Source organism: Lissotriton vulgaris, chromosome 6 (assembly GCF_964263255.1).
Source record: "Lissotriton vulgaris chromosome 6, aLisVul1.2, whole genome shotgun sequence".
NCBI lineage: Eukaryota > Metazoa > Chordata > Amphibia > Caudata > Salamandridae > Lissotriton > Lissotriton vulgaris.
Genome location: NC_141694.1, coordinates 705,053,251 through 705,078,580, shown reverse-complemented (window position 1 = coordinate 705,078,580; position 25,330 = coordinate 705,053,251). Strand labels below are relative to the sequence as shown.

General features: G+C 49.3%; 1 protein-coding gene across 1 annotated transcript in view; it reads right to left on the bottom strand.

The window, feature by feature from the left end:
* Nucleotides 1-25,330, bottom strand: part of SEC63 (SEC63 protein translocation regulator) — a 611,233-nt gene that overhangs the window by 140,215 nt on the left and 445,688 nt on the right. The window contains exon 16 of the mRNA XM_086926685.1: nt 626-793. Within this exon, the coding sequence (XP_086782811.1) occupies nt 626-793 (168 nt within the window). The remainder of the gene's footprint in view (nt 1-625; nt 794-25,330) is intronic.

The window sequence follows — 25,330 nt, the reverse complement described above, 5'->3', positions numbered from 1 at the left end:
TAAAATTGTAGAAGGGGAACGCCCCAGTCCAGACGTCCCAGTTGGAAGCAAAAGAAATATGGAATTAAGGGGATGGGGAAAACCTTATGAAATGAAGAAAAATGTACTCTGAATAAAAGAAAATGCACAACAGTCTTGAAAACCCTAAACACCAACAAGATTTACCCTACTCGGTGGTACTCAGCCTGCCACAGATCTGTGGTGAAAATAGGACAGGGCTGGGTATACTGCCACCCATCTGTTCACCAACTGCAAAAAATGTACTTTGTGAGCTGTCAGGTATCTGAAGGGAATGAGAAAAATATCAATGTGAGCCAAAATGTACTTAGAAGCATTGTTTTCTTTCAGATTAACAGTAGTACCAAAACCTTTTTACATACAGCACACTAAGGATGGAAGGGTGGTATATATCCGACAGTATAGGCCAACAGATTTCATTTGATGACTGGAAGTTGTGAGAGTTTATGTACACACTACAAAACTGAGGAACTCCCCACACTGTGGGTGGCTTGAGTGACAATTTCAATCTTGCCAATTTTACTGCTGGCATTTTTCTAATTTGTAGATTCTAATTTACAATGCATTCAAAAGAAAAAACACATTCAAAGACTGTAGACATACGTACACTTCCAGCCACTCCATTGGCTTGCTTTGTCTTCTGTGGTTTCTGCAAAACTGGGGGTGGTGTTGGCTTCTTTTTTATTGGTTTCTTTTTCTTCGATTTTGTAGTTTTTTTGGCTGCTTTATTCTTTTGTTGCCAACCTTTGTTTTTAATTTTGTTAATATCTCCAGGCTGTGAGAGGGACAAAAAAAATCGAATAGTATTTAGTGCACTGCCATGAATCATCACTTAAAGAAAGTGTCAAGCCACTTCTCTGACAAGAAAACAATTCCGTTTCAGTTTACATGAATATGCTCAGTGGGAGTACACAAAAAGGTTAATAATTTATCAAGGTGTGTTCGAATTTATCAACAATTGCCATAGAAGGTGCAAAGCACTTTAGAAACGACTTATTTACTAGCTACTCAGAGTGGTGGTGGAGGTGCCGGGCAGAGTGCATAACTGTGGGAGACAAAGTAGTTTCCCACTGTAGTCCTGAGTCTATAGTAATAGGTTTCTGCCAAGGAACCGCAGTGGACTCTCAGGGTAACGAGGTTGAGCAGTCAAAGGCTTCTCGTGAGTTACTAAAGGAGGACAAGAGCTCAGAACCTAACAGTTAAACAACAGACAGAATAATGTACTGTCCCCTTGTAATTCCTTTCCTGGAAAGTAACGTTCCACATCTGTGAGTTGCTGGCCCTCAGGCTCCAACAATCTTTCATTCAGGTCCGCAATGACATGGTTGTTCTCAGACCCAACCTCAGTTCCTCCCCAAAGGGGCTTTTCCTTTCCACAACCACTCTCCTGCAGGTATTTGTAGCCTTTGCGAAACCTCATAATGGCCAATCTATTTCCTTGGCCAGTATTGACCGATGGATAGTCAAGGGCATCCAAACCGCTTACCATAAAGCTAAAAGAACCCTCCCTTTCACCCCCAGGGTGCATTCTACATGCAAGAAAGCAGCAACCGTGCAAAAAACAGTCTAACATGGATTCGGCGTATTTATTTATTTATTTATAACACTTATAGAGCGCTCTATCACTTAACAGGCATCCTGGCGCTGAACCAACAGTGTACAATCAGACTAGTGTTCCGGGAGACGCAAGAGTGACCAATTACGAACTAGGAAAGAGACAAGTTTTTAATCTCTTTCCGAAAAGGAGGAGATCCTCCATTTGTCTCAGCTCCAGAGGGAGCCTGTTCCATAGTCGTGCAGCCGAGGTGCCAAAAGCCCTACCTCCTAGTTTTATTTTTTTAAACGTAGGCACCTTTACCAATCTCGCTGTAGAAGAGCAAAGGCTTCTCTCCAGAACATACCAAGCAAATTTCCTCCTGAGCAGTGTCAACCCAAATCCATGCAGGGCTTTAAAAACTATACAAAGAGATTTAAACTGGACTCTCTGAAATATCGGGAGCCATGCAGCTCAGCCAAAGCCAAGGAGGCAGAAGAACGTCTTGGTTTCCCCAGAGCAAGTTCAGCTGCTATTGCTTGAATACTCTGATGCCTATCCAGTAAATATCTCGGGGATTCAAGCAATAAGGCATTGCAGTAGTCTAATCTACTTACAATGGTGCATTGCACTATCAATGCTTGTGCATGCATTGGCAGAAGCGGAAGAATTTTGCGCAGTACTCTAATAATGGCAAAACTACTCCCCACGGTTTTATTAACATGCGATTTGAGAGTCAACTTACTGTGCAACATGACATCCGGGTTACTGACCTTCTCGACAGGCAACACTGGACTGGCTGATGCTAATGGCCAGAAGTTCGGGGGAAGCCCCGTGAGGTTCTTCCCCACTGGACAGTAGAGAATATCGGTTTTCTCAGAATTAAACGGAAGCAAATTCTCCTTCAGCCATTGGGCAGTATCACGAAGACACGCCTGAAACACTTCCCGCGGTGTGGACTGTTCTCCCTCTAAGGAGAGAATCAGTTGGGTATCGTCCGCATAGGTTACATTGTTAATATTGTGTGACCGTATAACAGTAATTAAAGGTTTCATATAAATATTAAAAAGGATAGGGCTGAGCGCAGAGCCCTGCGGAACTCCATGCAGTATGTCAGTAAAGTCCGACTGATAGGGGGGAGCGCCACTGCCTGTTTCCTATTAGATAGAAAGGATTGGAACCAGCTCAAAGCAGTGCCTGCTATTCCCACCTCTTTGTCTCTCCAAAAGAGGGGCATGATTGACCGTGTCGAATGCGGCAGACAGGTCAAGCATGATTAAAACCACAGCTTGACCTCTGTCTGCACGCATACAAAGCTTGTCCATCACAGTCACTAAAGCCGTCTCTGTACCCTGGTCTGGACGGAACCCAAATTGCACATCCTCTAAGATTCCATTAATTTCAAGGTACTTAGAGAGAGCACTACTGACCAGGCGTTCTACAATCTTAGCGGGATAAGCTAACAGGGAGATCGGCCTATCATTTTGGGTGGAGTCTCATTGCATCGTGTGACTCAAAACCCTTTCTTTGGAGAAAAACAACTTGAAAACATGTGACCACAACACTAAATGGCATATGAATACAGCACTGCGCAATACGAACAGAGGCTTACAGGCTACGTACCCTATTCCTTTTCTTTTTCTTTCAGCATTCCATATGAGTGCATGCTTCTACTTGCATATTTCAAACACCCCTCCCCACCCAGCTCCATTGCTCCTCCCTGCTGCTGCGGTCATAGCTCATTCCACCCCGCCAGCCCACTCAATCGCCCACCCACTCAGTGTACTGAGTTTGTAAATTACTCCTGACCAGACCTTTTTCCTGGGTTGAAATGAAGTGTGGTCTATTGAGCCCTGGCTGTGTAATCTTCTGCTTTAGTTTAAAACGTAGATCATTCTGCTGACATTCTGTGTGTGTGCTGAGTGTTTATGTCGGGTGTATGTGTGCCACATGAGTGTTGACCAAATTCTGTGTATGGTGAGAGTCTGTGTACTGCAATCAGTGGGAATACACTTTGTCGTCACTGGTTTAGCATGGCAAAATATGGAGCATAGATAAGTAGAAGAGTATCAACTGCTTTCCTGTGACTGAAATCTGGAAACAAAGACTCTAAAGTGAGGGTGGATGAACACAGAGCTACCTTTAAAAAAATCGGTGAAATCCTTCCAGCAGGGTTCCACTGATTAGTTTTTCCTGAGCTCTACCATTTGGTGAGTTGTAGGAGTGGGATGTGGGCTAGCAGTTTTCTGTTAAAGGTTAGGATGTTTCTATGCAGGGTTTTCACTTTTCTCATTCCATTATTACTGCTTAAGGAAGGCTGACAGCCCATTGCAGATTGGGGGTTGGGAGCACACTGCCTCACAGTCCCAGCACAGTTCGCCCCTTTGCATCCTGGTAAATGCAGTACACAGTTCAAACTTACTTCAGAAATAGCTGGAGTTTTCACAAAAGTTGGTGCAGACATTGCTGTATATCTCTAGACACGTGTTTCTGGGTTGAGTACTTCATCAGTAGAGAGCAGCAGTTTTAGAGAGCAGCAGTTTTAGAGAGCAAAGAAAAATCATCTGGGGTTGCTGGAAAGGCTGCCAAGTTCCTCTCAGGTCACAGTACCACTCACAGGGACACAGGTGCATCTCCATAGCTCGTCAGCTTGCGGAGTCAAGGGAGCCTTTTAAACAGAATGGGGGTTGGCAGCACACTGCCTCACAGTTTGCCCCTTTGCATCCTGGTAAATGCAGTACACCGTTCAAACTTACTTTAAAAATAGCTGGAGTTTTTCACCAAAGATGGTGCAGACATTGCTGTATATCTCTAGACACGTGTTTCTGGGTTGAGCCCGTCATCAGTAGAGAGCAGCAGTATTTAGTGGATGTTGAGCTTCTTCCGGTGCTTTGGTCCGACCATAGGTTGGTCAGGTTCTCCATATTGGGGAGTGAGCAACTACCCAGTAGCGCCCCTACACAGTATGGATCTGCCTCGAGGGCACTGCACAGAGTGACTCCTGAGCTGTTAGCTCAGGCGTTTGTGGACCATCCGTGCCCCCTCTCTGGTGACTTGGAGCTGGACGTAGAGGCAATGCAGGTGTTGCTGTCGAAGAGGCTGAATGATTTAGCCCCCGTAATGGCACCCCGGCCCACGGCCAAGCGGGTCTCTGCGCCGTGGTTCACTGAGGCACTGCGTATCACTCGAAGCCAGTGTAAGGTGGCTGAGAGGGCGTGGCGCTTTCAGTATGACGGGGAGGCCAGACTTGCCTACAGGATAGCGGTCAAAGCCTACCATCGCGACATTCTCCGCGCGAAAAAGGAATATCTTGCCAGAAGGATAGAGGCGGCCTCCAACTCATGCAAGGAGATCTTTACTGTGGTGAGGGAGTTCACGGCCCCCAGAACCAACTTGCCTCAAATAGTGTCATCTGAGTCGTGGGTCTGGGATCTTGCCAAGTTCTTTACGGACAAGATTAAATCGATCCAGGACTCCTTCACAGAGAGGTCTGCTGAAGGGTCTCCTAGCACTGGGGCTGGACTAGTTCCACCGTCCACGCGGTATGCTGTGTTGGCGGAGTTCCCCTTTGTTTCCATCGATGCTTCCCTTGCACTTCTGGCCAATCTCAAATCGGGCTCGCCGTTAGACCCCTGTCCGGCCAAATTTTTGGCCAGGATGGCGCCTGTGGTTAACCCATTGGTCAACCCTCTCTTGAACTTGTCTTTGAGTGAGGGGAGGGTCCCGCGGTCCTGGAAAAGGGCTATGGTGATTCCCCTCCTCAAGAAGCCTGGATTAGACGCCGAGGTTCTGGCCAACTACAGGCCGATCTCCCTCCTCCCGGCGCTGGCTAAGATCAGGGAGAAGCATGTGCACAGCGTTCTTTCTAGTTTTCTAGAATCGAATGACCTATTGCACCCCTCGCAATCCGGATTCCGTCCTAATTTAAGTACGGAGACGGCACTCCTGGAGGTGTCAGAGGTTATTAGGGAGACATTGGACTCAGGAGGCAAGGCCATGCTTGTCATGCTTGATCTGTCGGCGGCCTTTGACACCGTTCCCCATGAGGCGCTTCTCGCCAGACTATGACATTGGTCTGAGGGGGACGGTGTTCAAATGGTTTACATCTTTCCTTGAGGGTCGCCGACAAACTGTCTGGGCCTCCCAGAGCTCCGCTGAGATGCCGCCTTTGGGAGTCGGAGTTCCACAGGGTTCTGTGTTGAGCCCGACTCTTTTTAACATCTTTATGACCCCTCTGGCGGCACTGGTGGAGTCCTTTGGGGCCCAGATCATGTCCTACGCGGATGACACTCAATTACTCTTCACGTGTAGGAAAGATCAGGAGTTTGATGGAGAGAGCATTCGGGGGTGCCTAGGGATGTTCTTTAACTGGTTTCAGCGGATCAGCCTCAAAGCTAATTCCAACAAATCTGAGGTACTGTTCTTTGGCTGTGCCTCGGACCCTGAATGGCGGGCGTGGTGGCCAACGGATATGTGTCCCCCTGCTCAGTCATCTCAGTTGGCAAAAAATCTGGGAGTCAAGTTTGACAATAACCTTACGCTGAGATCACATATTCTTGGTTTGACGGGCACTTGCTTTGGTATTCTGAAGATGCTCCGGAAGTTCTTACCTCTGCTTACAGAAGAGCATAGAAAGATCACTGTGCAAGCCTTAATAGGCTCCAGACTGGACTATGCCAACGTCCTTTATTTAGGGCTTCCGGACTATCTTGTTCAGCGGCTGCAGGTTGTGCAGAACTCTGCGGCTCGCGCCATCTTCGGCCTCCATAGGCGAGCTAGAGCATCCGGGTTGGTGCAGTCGCTTCACTGGCTGCCCATCCGGAAGCGGATTATATTTAAAGCTTTGACTTTGGCTCACAAAGCACTTTTGGGCTCGGGAGCAAGGTACTTACAGCGAAGGCTCGTCTTTTATTGCCCGGTTCGATCTCTTCGGTCGGAATCTCTGTTCTTGGCCGTGGTCCCTCGAGTGAGGAAGGCCTGCAGCGGGGGTCGCTCCTTTGGTCTTAGGGCCCCTCAGTTGTGGAACACCTTACCTTTGGCCTTGCGGCGTACTCCTAATCTGCTCCTGTTTAGGAAGAGCCTCAAGACCTGGCTTTTTAACCTTTAGGATGTCTTTCTTTCCCCTATCTGTCTCCGTTTTATGGTGTTATGTTTTCTCACACTGAGCTGCCTATATAAAGCGGCGGGACACTCTCACTGAGTAGCCGTGCGCTATAGAAATAAAATTATAACATAACATAACATTAGAGAGCAAAGAAAAATCAGCCGGGTGCAGATATCGCAGACATCATTGTTCCACTGTGTTGGATACTCTTGCTTGAAACCAGCCTCATTACTACCTACTGGAAGAGCTATCAACATTCACAATGGCTATGTCTCTGTTCAAGCCAAACAATGACATTTTAAAATGAGCCTCTCAACCACTAAAACCCCTATTTGGACAATTAATATAAAAGTAGGATCCATATCATCCCAATTAGTTCCAGTTCCATGCTCTTCTTGACTATGAAAAGTAGTGCTTTGCAGAGTACTTGAAAAGCTGCTGTGTAACCAAGTCTGCATGGCAGTATCCCAGAGAAGCGACATCACCTGAATTCTGCTCAACTTGGTGGGCTGCCTAGACCTTTGAAGCCGCACTGTCTCCTCAGATAGGGGATGAGAGACTGACCATGAGGAGAAGCCAAGCGTGTTCCTATCATAGGGAACTTTCAGATGCAGCTGACTACCATCGAGTGCAAAGCTGAAGACAACCCACATCGTGAGGAGTTCCCATAGCTGACCACATAAAGTAATCATGCTCAAAGCCTCCTATCGTGCCATCCAGCACCACTGCAGTGTGCCTGTTGGACTGATGCGGCTGCCACCTGATCTTGGTGTACCAGGCGAGTGAGCGGTTATCGTCGACATAACCATGTTCCCAAACAGGGGCTGTAACTACTGAAGAACAGCTCCCATCTGATCCTATCGCAGGGCTGCAACTGCTGAAGACGATCCCCTATCTGCATCTGGTCTGAAAGCTGCATTTTCCCAAAAAGAGCATCAGTCGAGCATGGAAAGTTCATCTTATTGAATGATTACTTACATTCATTACTAGTTTACATAAAACACAGATATCTTAGTGAGGGAGTACACAGAAAAAGAACCTTAAAGGAAAAAAGACATTTCCTAAATGGGACTATATATTGCAACCACAGGGTGGAATTAATGCAGAACATGTAAGAGTACTTAATATCTAGTTAAAAAGGACAAAACACATTATTTTGATAATCTTAAAAATAGTTCCAATATGTTTACTAATGATGTATGTACGAGTGTCTCATGATCATGTATGAAATAGTAACATCTAAAATAAGACTGGACAACAACAACAAAGTGCAAAGATTCACTGCCAGAAGGTATACAACTTGTAAAGTGGGGCGGCATGTGAAGAGATAAGGGCGTGTGCAGGTTGAGGTTCCATACAGGGGGTAGGGGAGACACTAGGAGGCCCTCTTGAAGCACTCAGTGAAGGCATTGATTTCTAGGATGCAAAAGAGGAACAAACGTTCCCGGTTTTGCATGTATGCCCCCATAGCCCAGATATGCAGTCTTATTGAAGTGTAGGTGAGGCCTGACTTTAGCAAACGTACTAGATAAAAAATAATGTCCTGGACAATGGGTTTAAAAGAGATCAGGTGATTGGAGAAGTAGTAATGGACAAACCTCTTCAACTCTGCACCAGTATAGGCCTGCCGGGTAGGTCCACGAGATTCATGCAGATGTCCATACATTGTTGCGGGAGGCGTAAGTAGCCAAACTCTAAGACCTCAGGTGCCAGATCACTCGATTAAGCTGCCCGGGGTCTGATATGGCCTTGATTCCATTTGAAATCCTGCCTGTTGGAGGCTGACTGACACCTCGAGGAATGTCTAGTAGCAGGCCTAGAGAGCTTTGCATTTGGCTAGTATCTTCAGATAGTTGATACACTGCCCCTGGAAACAGGGGCTTAAACAGACTACTCTCTCATATAGTCTGGATTCACCCTCTGGACAGCTACGAAAGGTCTGCCCTGCAACAGGTTGTTGCTGTTCCATCACTGCAGAGTGTGATGGGCAATGGTCTTAGATCATTAACATTAGATCTTCCCGGTGACCCTCTGTTTGTGACCATGGAGACAAGAGGCATTCCTGTAATGACCACATGTGGAGACGGGCATGGTATACTATGGCTATGCAGGAGATCATGGCCCCCTAGGACCTGCATGAAAGTTCTGACTGTAAGTTGATGATTATGCTGAAAGGGAGTTAAGAGCTGCTGGAATGCCAAAACCCTCTGCTGGCAGGAGTAGCCTTTGCCAATGACTGCACCGAGTATAGACTCCAGGAAGGGTTGAACTTGGTGGGGTTGTAGTTAATATTTGGCACCATTAATAGTGAATCCCACGCAGTCAAGCAGGGAGATCGCAGCTTGGGTGTGGGCTAGACATGGTTGCTTTCCTAGACTCTTGATAAGTTAATTGTTGAGGCAGGGGAAAACTTGGATGCCCTCCTCTTAAATGACTGGCTAACACTGCTAGGCACTTTATAAAGACCCTTGGAGCAGCGGTAACCCCAAAGAGAAGCAAATCAAAGAGGAATGATTGACACTTACCATAAAGTGTAGGTAGCACTAGTGCTGTGGGGTGAAGGCTCCTTTGCCGGAGCCACAACTTCCGCCTACCTTTGCTGTTAACTGCCCCTGCAGGTACACCTGGTGTACCATCTGTCTGCCTGAATTGGTGGGATCAGCGGAGATGGCCTTGGCACCTTCTCAAGGCTGCTGCCTCCTAAAGGAGCCACTGGAAGCCTAGGTTTGAAGGTCACACATTTAGTGAAATCAATATGCTTTATCTTCTCCAGAATCTCATAAAATTTGGGCCCAAATAAGTAAACCTAATCAAAGACCAGATTGAGGAGATACTGCTGACCTCTGCCTTACACCTCGCGATACGGAGCCATGTATGGTGGCTAATACAGACGCTGGTGCTAACCCACCAAGAGGTTGTGTCCACAGTATCAAAGGTGCAAAGAACTGTTTTGTTTTAAGAGTTTTATATAGCCCGAACTAGACCCATAGATATCAGGTATCAGAGCGCTTTACATGAGCACCAGTTTCGTTACAGATTGACACATTAATTTTTGCTACGCATTGGGAGAATAAGTGATTTGCCTAGGATGATGAGCGTAGTTGCCAAGACTCTAACCTGGTTCCCCAGCTTCGAGGTTGACCGCTGCAGCATAAGGCCACATCCTTTTCCCTTGGAAATGTCCTGGCACTTTGGCACTCTCTTCTTCCCCTTTCTAAACTCTTCGGGGAGATTTTTGACAAACATCCACATTTCTTGTAACTGGGCTCTCTCATAGTGGGAGAGGAGTCCTTTGGAGTTTCTTTTCACCCATGGTTAACTGCCCCTACACCCACACTTGCAGGCTGCGCACAACTTTTTTCTCTCCATATCAGGTGGCGGGGTTTCACCTGTGGCTTCAGCAGAAGCTCATTTGCAAGCAGTATGCAAGACCATAGATTTGGGAGGAACATGATCCCTGATGTAGACAGGGTCACTGGGAAGGGTTTATAGTTCCTCGCCACCCTTTGTGTTACTACCCTGGCATTAACGGGTTACCTGCATATTTCCAGGGTGTACTTTAACAAGCTCTTTAACATGGGCAGAAATTGTACTGTCTGCTTTGACTCCGACAACATCTCGAGGAGGACATAGTCTTCCCTGAGGAGGACATGCATGTCCACCTTGTGAATGGTGGTTGCCTGATGGATAACCTCATGGTAGGCCCTGGTATCATCAGGGGGAGATGTGTTGGGGAAGGCTGGTCGGGTCGAATGTGGGGTTCGGTGGGTTCCCGTACTAGTCATCCCAAGGGCTGCCTATAGGCCCGACTCAAAAGGTGTGTCAGAGGGGTAGGAAGAGCTGAAGGGGCTGCCTTGGTCATTTGATTTTGTCAACCACGCTCTCTTAATTGACCACCTTGAAACACTTGGGATTAAAGGCAACTCACTTAAGTTTATTTCTTCTTTCTTGGAAGAGCGCATCCAGACAATCGCTCTTGGTGATTTCACCTCACCAGCCTTTTCATTGTACTGTGGGAAACAGCTTGCAAATGTCTAAACCAAACACTAGATAGCAGGAGTATGCAGAGGATGTGTATCTACAGCAATCCATGCTATGAAAAATACGTTTTCTGGATGGAAATCCAGGAAGGATACAGGACATCCATTCGAAAGGATGGTAAAGAAGTTATGATCCAAGGGAGCGGCAAACAAATAAAGAAGAAGAAAAACCATCAAACAGACAAGCAAATGAGATCGACAAGGAAGCCAACTAGTGGTAAGCAATGAGCAGACGCAAGCACACTGTAGATTCTGGTATTATCTAAAACAGGTCTCCAAATAATAGACAGCAAAACATTGTTCATAGGAGAGACCCTAAAATACTTCTGATTAAGACTTGTCAGCAGGCAATCAACTTGCTTTGAAACAGCATGGTGAAAAGCAGGAGTACTAGATATTACAAGATAAAACGGAGTTTGTATATTCCGCTAACTACTTGAGCTGGTTTCATGTTTATTTCTTGCTTGCTTTATCCAGTAGTGTCTTCACAAATTTGGCACAGCACCACATTCAGTGAGTTACATTCATCCTTTTAGTGGTGATGTTCAAGTGATATTACTATGCTTTGTGATAGTTGTACTTTTTATATTATATTATATTATATTATAGGGGCAGTATTGCACTGGCAGAGCAACTAAACAACCATTCTTTACTAAATACCCAAACAGGAAAACTTGAGTCCTTTCAACTCCTACATCAAGTGCATTCCAGGAGGGACTGTGTCATTATGTTTGCTTTACCAAAGAAAGCAGCCCTCGGTCTCACAGTTTGTCCTTTGTTTCAAAGCAGTCAAAACAATCAATCTACTGAAGAACTACAAATAAACAAGACAACTTCAGCAACTAAGTCTGGGTGGTGGTTTAACCATAGGAATGACTGCCAAAGTTTCAAACCTAAACCGAAATAATAATATAGTGTTTTCTTTACAAATGGAGTGAAAGGAGTTAGCTGAAATAAGGATTTTTTTTTTTAACTAACACAGATGATAAATTAAAAACAAGTGTGAAAAGTAAGTGCGATATGAAAGGGGAACCAACACAGAGTGCAGGAGGAGATAAAGAGCGGGAAGACGTGTGGATGGGAGAAGCAACAGACTAGCGACATGGAGACCACAGGGGATTTCAGTGTGGAAGAAGCACATTAGGTAAAGAGCAAGAACACAGATGCACTCATATCAAGTGCTTAAAAAACATAAATGAGTCCCCTGAATGCAAGCAGTGAAATGATACTAGTTATCCATTTAAGAGGATTGCAAACAAGATATGCTTCAGGGGATCGACAAGAGGAAGAAATGGAAATATCACCCTAAGCAAAGTAAATACAGATATTGTCTACAATAGGTCTTCAAAAACACACAAAATATGTGTCTGTAGTCAACAATTGAAATAAAATAAATACAAAAGTTATTAAATTACTTCCAAGAACAAATTAGAAAGTGCAACTGAGTTCTCTCATGGCCACTGCTTAAGCCAAGAAGACGAATTAAGAGGAGAAGAAAACAAGACAAATTTCAACTAAAAGCTTAATCTCTCTTAGGCACTTCTTATGTACAGTGCAGTTTGGCTGCAAATAAATGGTGGTTCTCAAATATCACATACCAGGGGCCTCATTACATCATTGCTGGATGTTGAGGTGTTAAGGAACAAGTTGCTTACCTTCAGTAACAATATATCTGTAAGAAACATAGGTTAGTTATCAATTCCTTACCATAGAATATCCCCCAGGCATCAGACTGGCGCCAGAAAGATTTTCATCAGCAGTACCCCTGCACGTCGGTAGGTGGCGTCGGTCGACTCCGCGTCCGTCGTCGGCATCGTGGTCGACGGGATGACATCACGGAAGTTCTGTACACGACTTTCCGCGCCAGGAACGCCAAGCCAAGCTAGGCACGGACCACTGGTGCACAAAACTAGGGCCCTGAAAGGATGCCCTTAACCATAGAAATCAGTTTGCATAACGGGGAGGATGGGTGAGGTGCTAAGGAATCTATAATTAACCTATGTTTCTTACAGGTATATCGTTACCGAAGGTAAGTAACTTGTTCATCTGAAAGAAACAGTTATAAACTCCTTACTTTAGAATAGATGCCCCAGCAATACCAACCGGGAGGTGGGTCTGCGAACCAAGATCACACCAGAAAGTCCTGGAGAACTGCAAAGCCAAAGAAGCAGTCTCTCCGGACTTGGCTGTCCAGGCAGTAGTGAAGCGATGCCCACATAGCTGCCTGACAGATGTCATTTAGAGGGACTCCTCGTCCCAAAGCAGTAGTGGCTGCCGTCGCCCTGGTGGGATGGGCGCATAGCCACACACTGGAGGCTCCTTTTTAGCCAGAGAATAACAGGCTTTCATATACAAAACGACTCATCTAGAGATGGTCCGCTTGGGTACGGCCCAACCTTTCTTGGCGCCCACATAGCCAACAAAGAGCTGGTCATCCACCCGGAACGGTTTGGTGCGATCCTGATAGAAGGAAAGCACACGTTTTGGGTCCAAACTGTGGAGCCTCTCTTCCTCTTTAGAAGGATTGGGACGTGGAAAGAAGGTGGGCAAAGTGATGGTTTGCCCGATGTGAAAGTGGGTGACCACTTTGGGAAGAAAGGATGGACGAGTTCTTAGAACAACCTTGTCCGGATGTACAGCCAGAAAAGGAGGCTTGAATGAAAGAGCCTGGAGCTCACTCTTCTGGCAGATGTGATGGCTACCTGGAATGCAGTCTTAAGAGTTAAGAGTTGTGGAAGACAGTTGTGAAGCAGCTCAAAGGGAGCGCACATCAAATAGGTCAAAACCAAATTCAAGTTCCACTGAGGCATCACCAAAGGAATAGGAGGAAAGAGATGAGTGATGCCTGTTAAGAAACAATTTACAACTGAAGACTACGAAAGAAGGCTGATCAGGAAGCCTCAGAAAGGCAGAACTGGCCGAAAGATAGCCCCTGACAGTGCCCAGAGCAGAGCCCTGCTGGGCTAAAGAAAGAAAGAACAAGAGAACCTCAGAAAGAGGGGCAGAAAGTGGATCCACAGCCTTTGCTACGCACCATGCCACAAATGTTTTCCATTAGGCAGGCGTATACTGTCTTAGTGGAGCGACACCTGGCTCCCAATAGTACATCACATACTTCGGGAGGCAAGTCACATGACGTCAACTGCCGCCGCTCAATCTCCACTCAAAGAAGTGGAGGCTGGACAGGTTAGGATGGAGGACCGTCCCATGCTGCTGCGACAGAAGATCCTCCCGAAGAGGCAGTCTGATCGGAGGATCGATGGCCATGTTGAACAGCTCGGGATACCAGACTCTTCCTGCCCAGTCCGGTGCGACAAGAATGACTTGGGCCCAGTCGCGCCTGATCTTCTTCAGCACTCTGGGCAGAAGTGGTATAGGTGGAAAGGCGTATAGAAGACCGCAACTTCACTGGCGATGAAGTGTCACCTAGCGAGAGCCGCCTTGGAAATTCCAACGCACAGAATTGCTGACATTGCGTGTTCTCTTCGGTGGAGAATAGTTCTAACCAAGGCTCTCCCCACTGCAAAAAGAGACCTTGCATCATCTCCAAGTGAAGATGCTATTCGTGATCCATCAGGCACCTGCAGCTCAGTTTGTCGGTCCTGGCGTTCAGAGAACCTGATGTTCCAGCCATGTCCAGAGGCGCAGGGCCTCTTGACATAGGGTCCACAACCCCACCCCGCCCTGTTAATTACAGTACCACATGGAGGTGTTGTTGTCTGTGAACACCTGCACTACTCTTCCCCGGACAGAGGGAAGGAACGCCTTCAGTGCAAGACGGATCTCCAGAAGATCCAGAAGGTTGATGTGGAGCTCGGACTCTCCCATGTGGCCGCCGCATCCCAGAAGGGATGAGTCTGTCACCACTGTGTGATCTGTTTGGGGAAAGAGGAGGGATCTGCCATTGACCCAATACTGGATTATGAGCCACCACTGCAATTGTCGTGCAGTGCCCTCCGAGACCTGGATGCAATCAAACAGATTCCCCTGATACTGCGCCCAATGGAACTTCAGTTCCCACTGCATTGCCCGCATATGCCACCTGGCATGATTGACCAGCAGGATGCAGGAGGCCATGAGGCCCAGCAGCCTCAGGGTCATCCTGACTGAAATCTGGGATAGAGGCTGAAAGATCGGAATCATAGCCCAAGCATCACAGACTCGCTGTTCGGGAGGATAACCAGAAACTGCGCAGTGTCCAGAACCGCTCTGATGAAAAGGAGCTTCAGAGAGGGAATCAGTTGCGACTTCGGTACATTGATGGAGTACCCCATCAAATGCTGGAGGTCGGCTGTAGTCTGGAGGTGGGAGACGACTGCCTGGGGCGAGCCCGCCTTCAACAACCAGTCGTCGAGATAGGGGGAAGACTGGAACCCCTGACTTGCACAGAAGAGCTGCGACCACCGCCACCACTTTCGTGAACACCCGAGGGGCGCTGGTAAGGCAAAAAGGGAGCAAGGTAAACTGAAAGTGCTCGTGGCCTACCGTGAACCACAGGTCACGTCGGTGGGCCGCAGGAGGGGGATGTGAAAATAAGCGTCCTGCAAGTCCAACACTACCAACCAGTCTCCAACACTACCAACCAGTCTCCGGGGTCGAGAACAGACAAGACCTGAGCGAGCGTCAACATTTTGAACTTCTCCTTCTGGAGGAAGCAGCTGACATTTCTGAGATCCAAGATAGGACGCAGGCCTTTGTCCTTCTTGGGCACCAGAAAGTAGTGAGAATAGCAAACACGACGTTGTTCTGGGACAGGAACGGGCTCGACAGCCCCCTTGGCCAAGAGGACCAAGACTGCCTATTGGAGAAGGGCCAGGTGATCCTCCTACATGCAATGGTACTGAGGTGGCATGGAGGGAGGTGTAGTCTCGAAGGGGAGGGAGTAGCCCCTTCAGACTATCTACAGAACCCACCTGTCCGACGGGATGGTATGCCAATGGGGGAGGTGATGGCGGATCCTGCCCCTCACTGGCATTTGGTGGCGCTAGAAGGTCTGGCTAGGCATGTTTGGAGGCTGATGCAGAGGGGGCTGAGGTGGACTGGCCCACTCGTTGGCCCCAGGACCCACGCTGGTGGTTCCCACGTCTCCAGCCGTGCTGGGGCTAAATAGCATGCGCCGGCCTGCAGCTCTGAGCGGGACGTAGTGGGGCACCCCTTCCGTAGCCACGAAAGGCAGACTGTGCAGGGCGGGGGGTGGAGAGGGCCCAAGGACCTGGACGTAGCTCAAGAGTCCTTAAAGCGCACCTACGCGTTGTCCGCCTTGTCACTGAAAAGGCAACTGCCATCAAAGGGCAAGTGTGGATTGGACATCCCCGGAAAACCCAGTCGAACGCAACCAGTCGTAGCGCCGAAGGGCTCCTGACGTGGCAATCGTTTAGCCCAGTGTGTCAGCGGTATCCAGCCCACAGCCGATAGTAAACTTTGCTGCATCTCTCTCCTCGGCAACAGCGCCTAGGGCTCCTCCGGGCACTGAGGCAGCACTTGCGCCACCGTATCCCACACAGTGTGGGATAACGGCCCAACAGACATGCAGTGTTTACCAACCGCAGTCCCAAGCTGGAGGAAGAAAACCTCTTTTTCCCAAGTTGGTCCAGCTTCTTGGATTCCCTATCAGGTGAAGTTGTAAGGAAGGCGCCCTTGGAGGTAGAGGCTTGGACCACTAAGCTCCAAGTTAGGGGTCTCCAAACCGGTCCTGGAGGGCCGGATCCATGCCAGATTTTTGGGATATCCCCATTGAGATACATGTAGTTATTTTAAAAATCTGGCATGGATCCGGCCCTCCAGGACCGGTTTGGGGACCCCTGCTCTAAGGGAGAGGACAGTGGGGTAGCCCGGGGCCAGGCGGTGGCGTTGTGGCAACCATCCTATCCACAGGAGCCCCCTGTGTTGGGCCGGGACCAGGTGCCCAAAAGGATGGCCGATAGGGCTTCATTGAATAGCAGCAGGGGCTCCGAAGGGCTTGCTGCCGACTGAAGCACCTCTGCCAGTAGGTTAGACCTGACTGCCACCGTAGGAAGCTCGAGGTGGAGAGCCTCGGCCGCCCTATGCAACACCACTGCGTATGACGCTCCCTCTTCCGTAGCCACGGTAGGAAGAGACAACATGGCGAGGTCTGGGGAGGTATCCAGACCACTGGCATCCCCCAGTTCCTCTCTCCAGTCCGGCTCATACTCTAGCTGGGCAGTTTAATGATCCTCAGACCCCTCCCAGTCTTCCTCACCCTCCTCGGTCTGCCACACTGGCTGCCAAACTGGCTGAAAATGGCCAGGGTGGAATACAGGCATAAAAGTACCCATCGGCGCCCGATCCGGAGTCGCTCGACGCCGGTCCCGCTCTGCATCCACTTCGGGGTGGTAGCCGGGGTTGACGTCGGCTGGAGGTCAAACCGGCGCTGGCTGCGGACGAGGTGCCGGTGCAATCGGCGCCGGTGGAGGTGTCACGAGGTCGACCGGCGCTGATCTGGATCCAGGCCTGGAGCCATGGGGAGCCTGTGGAGCCATGGCTGGGCCTGCCGGCGTTGAGGCATAGGGCTCCAGCCAAGTACGCGGGGCCCAAAGGCGCACCGGCTGAGTCGGGCTGCCCAAAGATGACATGCATTGCTCCGTTAAGTTGACAAAACTGGGTAGGGGTCGCTCCCGGGAAGGCCTGAGTCTATCCTGCAGGCTCCGCATGCGGGAGTGGCACATCCTGCACCCTTCATCGCGTTGGCTGATGGAAAGTCGAAGAGCAACGATGCTTCTTCAACTTCTTGTGGTTCGACTTACCTGACCCAGAGTGCGAAGACTTAGACGAGGAGTGATGATGGCTCCGCGATCGGTCCCGTTACCTCCCTCGCGACTGGGACCTCGAACGACGTGGAGCCGACTGCCCGGCCTCTAGGTGCTTTCGGGACTGCTCCCGCAAAGACTTCGGGGCTATGGTCGGGCAGTCTGAGCACGACGTGGGGGACGTGGTCACGCTCAAGGCAGTATAAGCACACACGGTGCGAATCCGTTGCCGACATTAGTCGGTTACAGGAACCACAGGCCTTGAAGCCAGGCATCCCTCATGCACCAGGAGTAGATGTAAAAAGAAGTCGCAAAAAGTCAGACAAAAAACGACTGGAGGTACTGCTCTCTCTGGATCTGCACTTGCTGGCACGCAAAAATAAAGAACTGATGTCAGTGCGCAAGGGCGGCGTTTAGTAACTTCCGCGACGTCATTCTGGCGACCACAACGCCGGACGCGGAGTCGACCGACACCACTTATCGATGCGCAGGGGTACTGCTGATGAAAACTTTCCAGATCCAGTCTGACGCCTGGGGATATGCTAAGGTAAGGAATCTATAACTAACTGTTTCTTTCAGATTTGTATGCCACCAGAGTTTACTATACCCAAATAATAATAGGGATTTCGGGCTGAACGCTGAGAATCCCAGAGTAATTAAGAATTACTGTGGAAATTGGCTGTTCCACTTACCCAGTAGCTTCTCACTCCCCCTGCCTTTTCGCATGGAGATTTTCAGATAAATCTCAAGGGTAAACATCAGAGGTCCATGGTAACTTCACATACCTCTATAATTAATGGGGCCAATAAAAGTGTGAATAGACACATCGGCCCTCTCATAATGAGGGTTGATCTATTTAAGATCAACTTTGTGCCTGCCAAGGACAAGCAAAATATCACTCAATAAGGTATGTTCTGAGGTACCTCAAGCCAGCACACAGGGAAACTCATATTACCCAAGGTTTCCGATCTGCACTGCAATAATCATGCCTCAAAGTATTATGTATCGGATCACAATACCATAAGAATTTTTTTTACAAACATGTGGAGGGAATTTGACTTTTCATACATTTTTTAAAGCTGAAGATTGTTATTGTAATCCTTAGGCTAGAACCTACTCAACTCTTCTCTTGAGTAGCAGAGGGCTAGCAGAGGGCTAGAACCTACTCAACTGTTCTCTTGAGTAGCAGAGGGCTAGCATCCCGCCTAGGTAGTGATTTCCATTTGATAATTGGAGATATCTGTAGAACCTTGCCACAGGAAGGCATTCAATCATGGAAAACCCTCTACCATAGGAATGGACTATAATCTTTAGCATGCATAATTAGTGGTCAGTGCAAGGGGCGTAGCCACACAAGATGGCAGACAGGACACACCCCGACGATATCCTTCATAATCCTGCCATGTACCTCATGTTAAGAGCCATATTTGCTGAGTAACGGGGGAGAGGTGGTTGGGGGGTAAAGAACAAGTTACTTACCTTCGGTAACGCTTTTTCTGGTAGATAGTTTAGATACTATATCTGCCTGTGGATTCCTCACCTTGTGAATATCCCCCTTGCGTCAGCAACGTTCGGAAATTTTCTTCGTAGCACGCCGACGTGGACGACGTCACCGGAGCACGGCATCGCGCGTGACTCCGTCTGACGTCACCGACCCCATATCAGGCCCACGCCGGCGTGATGACGTCAGTTCCGCCCTTTTTTCCGTGCCTTCGAGGCACACGGACGGACCAACGATAGCAAATATGCAAATATGCAATGTACACAGTACAAATAGAACCAAATCAATACAACAGTATTATAATCATATATACAGAAAGACCAGGTATAGCAGAGTAGACAACGGGGAGGCGGGTGGGTCAGTGAGGAATCCACAGGCAGATATAGTATCTACCAGAAAAAGCGTTACCGAAGGTAAGTAACTTGTTCTTCTGATAGATACATCTGCCGTGTGGATTCCTCACCTTGTGAATAGATTCCCACAGCAGTCCCCACTCCCGGAGGAGGGTGTCCACTCTGCTACACCAGGAAGTCTTGGAGGACAGAACGCGCGAAGTGGCCATCCCTCCTCACCTCGGTATCTAAGCAGTAATGCTTCGCGAAAGTGTGGAGGGAGGCCCAAGTCGCGGCCCTGCAAATATCCTCAACAGGCACACCCCTAGACAAAGCAGATGTTGCAGACTTTGCTCTAGTTGAATGAGCTCTAATACCCTCAGGAGGGTCCTTACCCGCAAGGGAGTAGCAGATCTTGATGCACAGGATTATCCACCTGGAAAGAGTGCGCTTGTGCACCGCTCTGCCCTTCTTGCAGCCAGCAAAGCCAACAAACAGCTGGTCGTCCACCCGGAAGTCCTTAGTCCTGTCCAGATAGAAAGACACCGCCCTCTTAGGGTCCAGGCGATGCAGCCTCTCTTCCTCCTTAGACGGGTGAGGGGGAGGATAGAAGGTAGGAAGGGTAATGGACTGCCCAAGATGGAAAGGAGTCACCACCTTAGGCAGAAAAGCAGCCCTGGTCCTAAGAACCATCCTTTCTGCATGAATGGTCAGGAACGGGGTTTGGAACTTAAGAGCTTGAAGCTCACTTACCCTCCTTGCCGAGGTGATTGCAACGAGGAAAATAGTTTTAAAAGAGAGAAGCCTCAATGGTCACTTGTGCAAGGGTTCGAAGGGAGAACCCATTAAAAAGGTCAGCACAAGATTCAAATCCCAATGAGGAACAATAAAAGGGGTAGGAGGAAACATATTCATGAGACCCCTCAAGAATCTCAAAACCACCGGAGACTTAAAGAGAGAAGGCTGATCCGGCAAACAAAGAAACGCCGATAAGGCCGAAAGATAACCCTTGACCGTGGCCACAGCCAAACCTTGCTGTGCCAGATAAAGGGCAAACTGTAAAATATTAGACAAATGAGCCTTCAAAGGGTCAATATCCCTCTCCCTGCACCAAGAAACAAACTTTGTCCACCTATAGGAGTAAATGGACTTAGTGGTGTCACGCCTGGCAGAGAGAATGACATACACCACCTCGTGAGGGAGAGAAAAAGAACTCAAGTTGCCCCGTTCAATCTCCAGGCATGAAGGTGTAATGTCTGGAGGTGGGGGTGTAGAACCTGCCCCTCCAACTGAGAGAGGAGGTCTGCCCTGTGAGGGAGACGGAGCGGCGGGTGAGAGGATAGGTGGAGTAGGTCCGAATACCACACCCTTCTTGGCCAATCCGGTGCAACCAATATGACTTGGGCCCGGTCTTGACGAATCTTCCTCAGAACCCGAGGAATCAAAGGTATGGGGGGAAACGCGTAAAGGAGTCGATCTCCCCAACTCAACTGAAACGCGTCCCCCAATGCTCCTTGCATCGGATACTGGAGACTGCAGAATGACGGGCAGTGAGCATTCTCGCAAGTGGCGAACAGATCCACCCGAGGAGTTCCCCCACATCTGAAAGATGTCGTGAACAACCTCCGGGTGAAGCCTCCACTCGTGGTCGGCAGAGAACTGCCGACTGAGACTGTCTGCACGCATGTTCAGAACCCCGGCCAGATGATTTGCCACCAGACAAATCTGATGGTCCTGAACCCAGGACCAGAGACGCAGAGCCTCTCTGCAGAGACACTGCGACCCTACTCCTCCCTGCTTGTTGATGTACCACATCGCAGTCGTGTTGTCCGTTAGGACCTGGACCGAACGACCGCGAAGGGAAGGGAGGAAGGCCTTGAGCGCCAAACGTATCGCCCTCAATTCCAGAAGGTTGATGTGAAACAACCTTTCTTCCGGAGACCAAAGACCCTTGACCTCCAGGTCTCCCAGATGAGCACCCCACCCGAGAGTGGATGCATCCGATATCACTGTGGCCACTGATGGAGGTAGCTGAAAAGGCTTTCCTTGAGACAGATTGCCTTCCACGCCCCACCAAGACAGATCCGCTGCAGCTTCCCTGGAGATCCTCACTGACTCCCTGAGATCTCCGTTGTGCTGATACCACTGCCTGCGGAAGCACCACTGGAGCGCCCTCATGTGCCAGCGTGCATGACTGACCAACAGAATGCAAGAAGCCATCAGACCGAGCAGGCGAAGGACCTTCAGGACTGGAACAACCGCTCCATTGAAGAATAAAGGAATCATTTCCTGAATGTCGCGAATCCTTTGAGGTGGAGGGAATGCAAGACATACAGAAGTGTCCAGTACCGCACCTATGAACAGGTTGCGCTGGGAGGGCACCAGGTGAGATTTGGGTACGTTTATCGAAAAACCCAACCTGTGTAACAAATTAGTTGTCTCCTGCAGATGATGGAGCACCATCTCCGGCGACTCCGCTTTGATCAGCCAGTCGTCTAGATAAGGGAATACAGGAATCCCTGACCTTCTGAGATGCGCCGCCACCACCGCCATCACCTTGGTGAAAACTCGAGGCGCAGTAGTAAGTCCAAACGGGAGGACCGCAAACTGGTAGTGCTGCGATCCCACCGTAAAACGGAGATACTTCCTGTGCGACTTCAGGATCGGAATGTGAAAATACGCATCCTGCAAGTCGATCGACACCATCCAGTCTTCTTCCATCAGCGCCAGAAGAACCTGAGCAAGGGTGAGCATTTTGAACTTCTCCTGTTTGAGATAGAGGTTCAAAATCCTGAGATCCAGGATCGGCCGAAGTCTGCCATCCTTCTTGGGAATCAAGAAATACCGGGAGTAGCACCCTTGACCCCTCTCCTGCTCTGGAACCACCTCTATCGCACCCTTTCGAAACAGTGCCAGGACTTCCTCCTGCAGGAGAAGCAGGTGGTCCTCCGAGCAATAACCTTGGCAAGGAGGGTAATTGGGAGGGAACTCCTGAAAAGGAAGTGCATACCCATTCTCTACGAGATTGAGAACCCAAAGATCTGATGTAACCGATTCCCAATCTCGTAGAAAGTGAGTAAGCCGACCCCCTACTGGCCCTACATGATCCAGAATGGTGGATCTAGGGCTGCTTTGCTGATGCGGGTGGGGGTTGGGCATTATTGGAGGAAGTGGAGGAAGAGGAGACTTGACGTCCACGACCCCTCTGTCTACCTCTATAGGACTTATATAGAGGGTTCTGCTGCTGCTGCTGTTGTTGGCCCTGCTTGAAGGGACGAAAAGAAGATTTACCAAATCCCTTGAACTTTCTAGCCGTAGACCCTCTCATCTGCAGACCCAACGATCTCACAGTGGCACGGCTGTCTTTAAACCTTTCCAAGGCCACATCAGCCTTCTTACCAAAAAGGCCAGTTCCTTCAAAGGGTAAGTCCAGCAAAGTAGATTGAACATCCGCTGAGAAATCAGATGACTTTAACCATGCGGCTCTCCTGGTTGCAATGGATGAGCCCATAATTCTGGCAACAGAATCCACAGTGTCCATGCCGCTTTGAATGACCATGCGGGCCGCAGCCTGAGTGTCAGAGATCACTTCATTAAAGTTTTTCTTATCCTCCTCAGGAAGTTTTGAAGACAATTGCTTCACTGAGTCCATCAGCGCGTGCACATATCTACCTAAAAGGCAAGTAGCATTTGATGACTTAAGAGCCATGCTCCCAGAAGAGAAAGTCTTCTTCGCAGCCTGATCCAATTTCTTAGACTCTTTGTCAGCTGGCACTTGAGGGAAAGAGCCTGCAGCCCTATTAGAGCAAGCCGCCTGAACCACAAGACTTTCCGGAGATGGATGCGTAGAAAGAAAAGAAGGGTCATCAGGAGCCACCCTATAGCGCCTTGCAATAACCCTTGAAACTGCAGGAGCAGACAACGGCCTCTTCCAAATCTCCTTAATTGGATCTGACAAGGCATCAGTAAACGGCAGAGTTGGCTCCACAATCGAAGAAGGAGAATGCAGGACTTCTGTGAGAATGTTGGGCTTGTACTCCACTGTGGGCAGCTTTAAGCTAAGAAGGTCAGCAGCCTTCCTAATAACCACGTGATAAGGAGCCACGTCCTTTGATGGTGCATCAGAAGTCGAAGGCAGACCCCACTCGGGAGAGAGTTCCAGACCACTAGCATCCCGAAGCTCATCGAAGTCATCATCATGATCAGGAAGCTCGCCTTCTTCCACATCTGAACTCTCATCATCCTTTTGCTCGAGAAGACGCTGAGCTCTTCGCCTAGACCACTCCATTCGAATCGAAGTCGACGGATCCGGTAACGACTCCGACGGAGCCGGTTCCGACGTCGATCGAGGAACCGGAGCAGGAGGACGAGAGTCATGAACAGGTGTGGTACCTCGATCTCGACTGCGAGGTCGATCCGGAGTCGGCGAAGCCGCATGCGGAGTCGAAGACCTCGGTGGAGCCGTACCGAGCCAAGGTGAAAGAGGCGCCGGCATGAAAGGCATAAATGGAGCAGGGGCATACGACTGAGGAATACCCAGATTGTACGATAACGGACCCATGGGGCCACCAGGCGCTCCAGTGGGGTACATTGCCCTAGAATAAACTCCAAACATCGCATTGAGAAAATGCGAGGGATCCTGTCCAGGACCAGGAAAGGAAGGGTACGGACCTACCGGATGTTGCAATGGAGGCCGACCCGACACATCCTCACCCTGACCTTCTGGATTCACAGGAGTCTCCGCCAAAGCCGGTTCTTGAATCACCTCCTCTTCTTCATGCTCCGAGGAAACCGGCTCCGGGTCCGGCTCTGGCTCCGGCGCCGGAGAACCTACCCTTGACAAAGCAGGTGAAGGAGAGACAAAGTCCTTACGATGTTTGTGAGACCTTCTCTTCGAGTCAGAGGAATCCTTCCCCGAATGATGTCTCGAACTGTGCTTCCTCCTCTTATGCTTTCTCCTCGAAGAGCTCGAAGCATGACCGGAAGCCGACTTAGATCTAGACCTAGATCTATCTCTGGACCTTGACTTCGCTTTAGACCTCGAGTCCTCTCCAGACCTCGAACCTGCTCTGGACCTCGACGCCGATCCCGACCTCGACCGAGACCTTTGCTTCGACTTCGATCTCCGTGACGTAGATCTCGAAAGTCACCCAGAGTCTTTTTTCACCTTCGCCAAAAGCAACTTTGCTTCACGCTCCCGAAGCGCCTTTGGATTCATCTTAAAACATGAATCGCAGTTCTTGACGTCGTGACTCGAACCAAGACACCACAAACAATCCTTATGTGGGTCAGTGATAGACATCATGCGGGCACAAGACCTACATGGCTTAAAGCCTGTTTTCCTCGACGACATCTCCGGAGAAGAACAAGGTCGTAAGAGAGAAACAGTGACAATTATCAAACAGAAAGATACTAGGTATCGCTGAAGATCCCGAAAACCGTTAGCGTCGGAGACGCGGAAAAAAGGGAACTGACGTCATCACGCCGGCGTGGGCCTGATATGGGGTCGGTGACGTCAGACGGAGTCACGCGCGATGCCGTGCTCCGGTGACGTCGTCCACGTCGGCGTGCTACGAAGAAAATTTCCGAACGTTGCTGACGCAAGGGGGATATTCACAAGGTGAGGAATCCACACGGCAGATGTATCTATCAGAACTGACATGCTGCACCCTCTGGCAGTTTTCCGCCAGCTTTCATGGGCTTCAGTGACAGAGATTGGTCCTGGCGAGTAGCAGGCCTGTCGGCCAAGGGTGCAGTGACAGGCCTATGATGAAGCCGCTGATCTGGGCGGTGTGGTTCACACCGGATCTCCGGGGAAGATGGAGACCCTTGCAAGGGGCTGCGCTTCCGTGGCGGGCAGAGCCCCTGAAAACAGTCAAGTTCGGGACTGTGGCAGCGCTGGGGTGCTGTTACCCTACCCTCACACATTGCCATGCTGCGCGCTCTGGGCATTTTCTTCCCAGATTTCATGGCCTTCAGTGGTAGAGATTGGTTCCGACGACGAGGCCACTGATCTGGGCGGTGTGGTTCACGA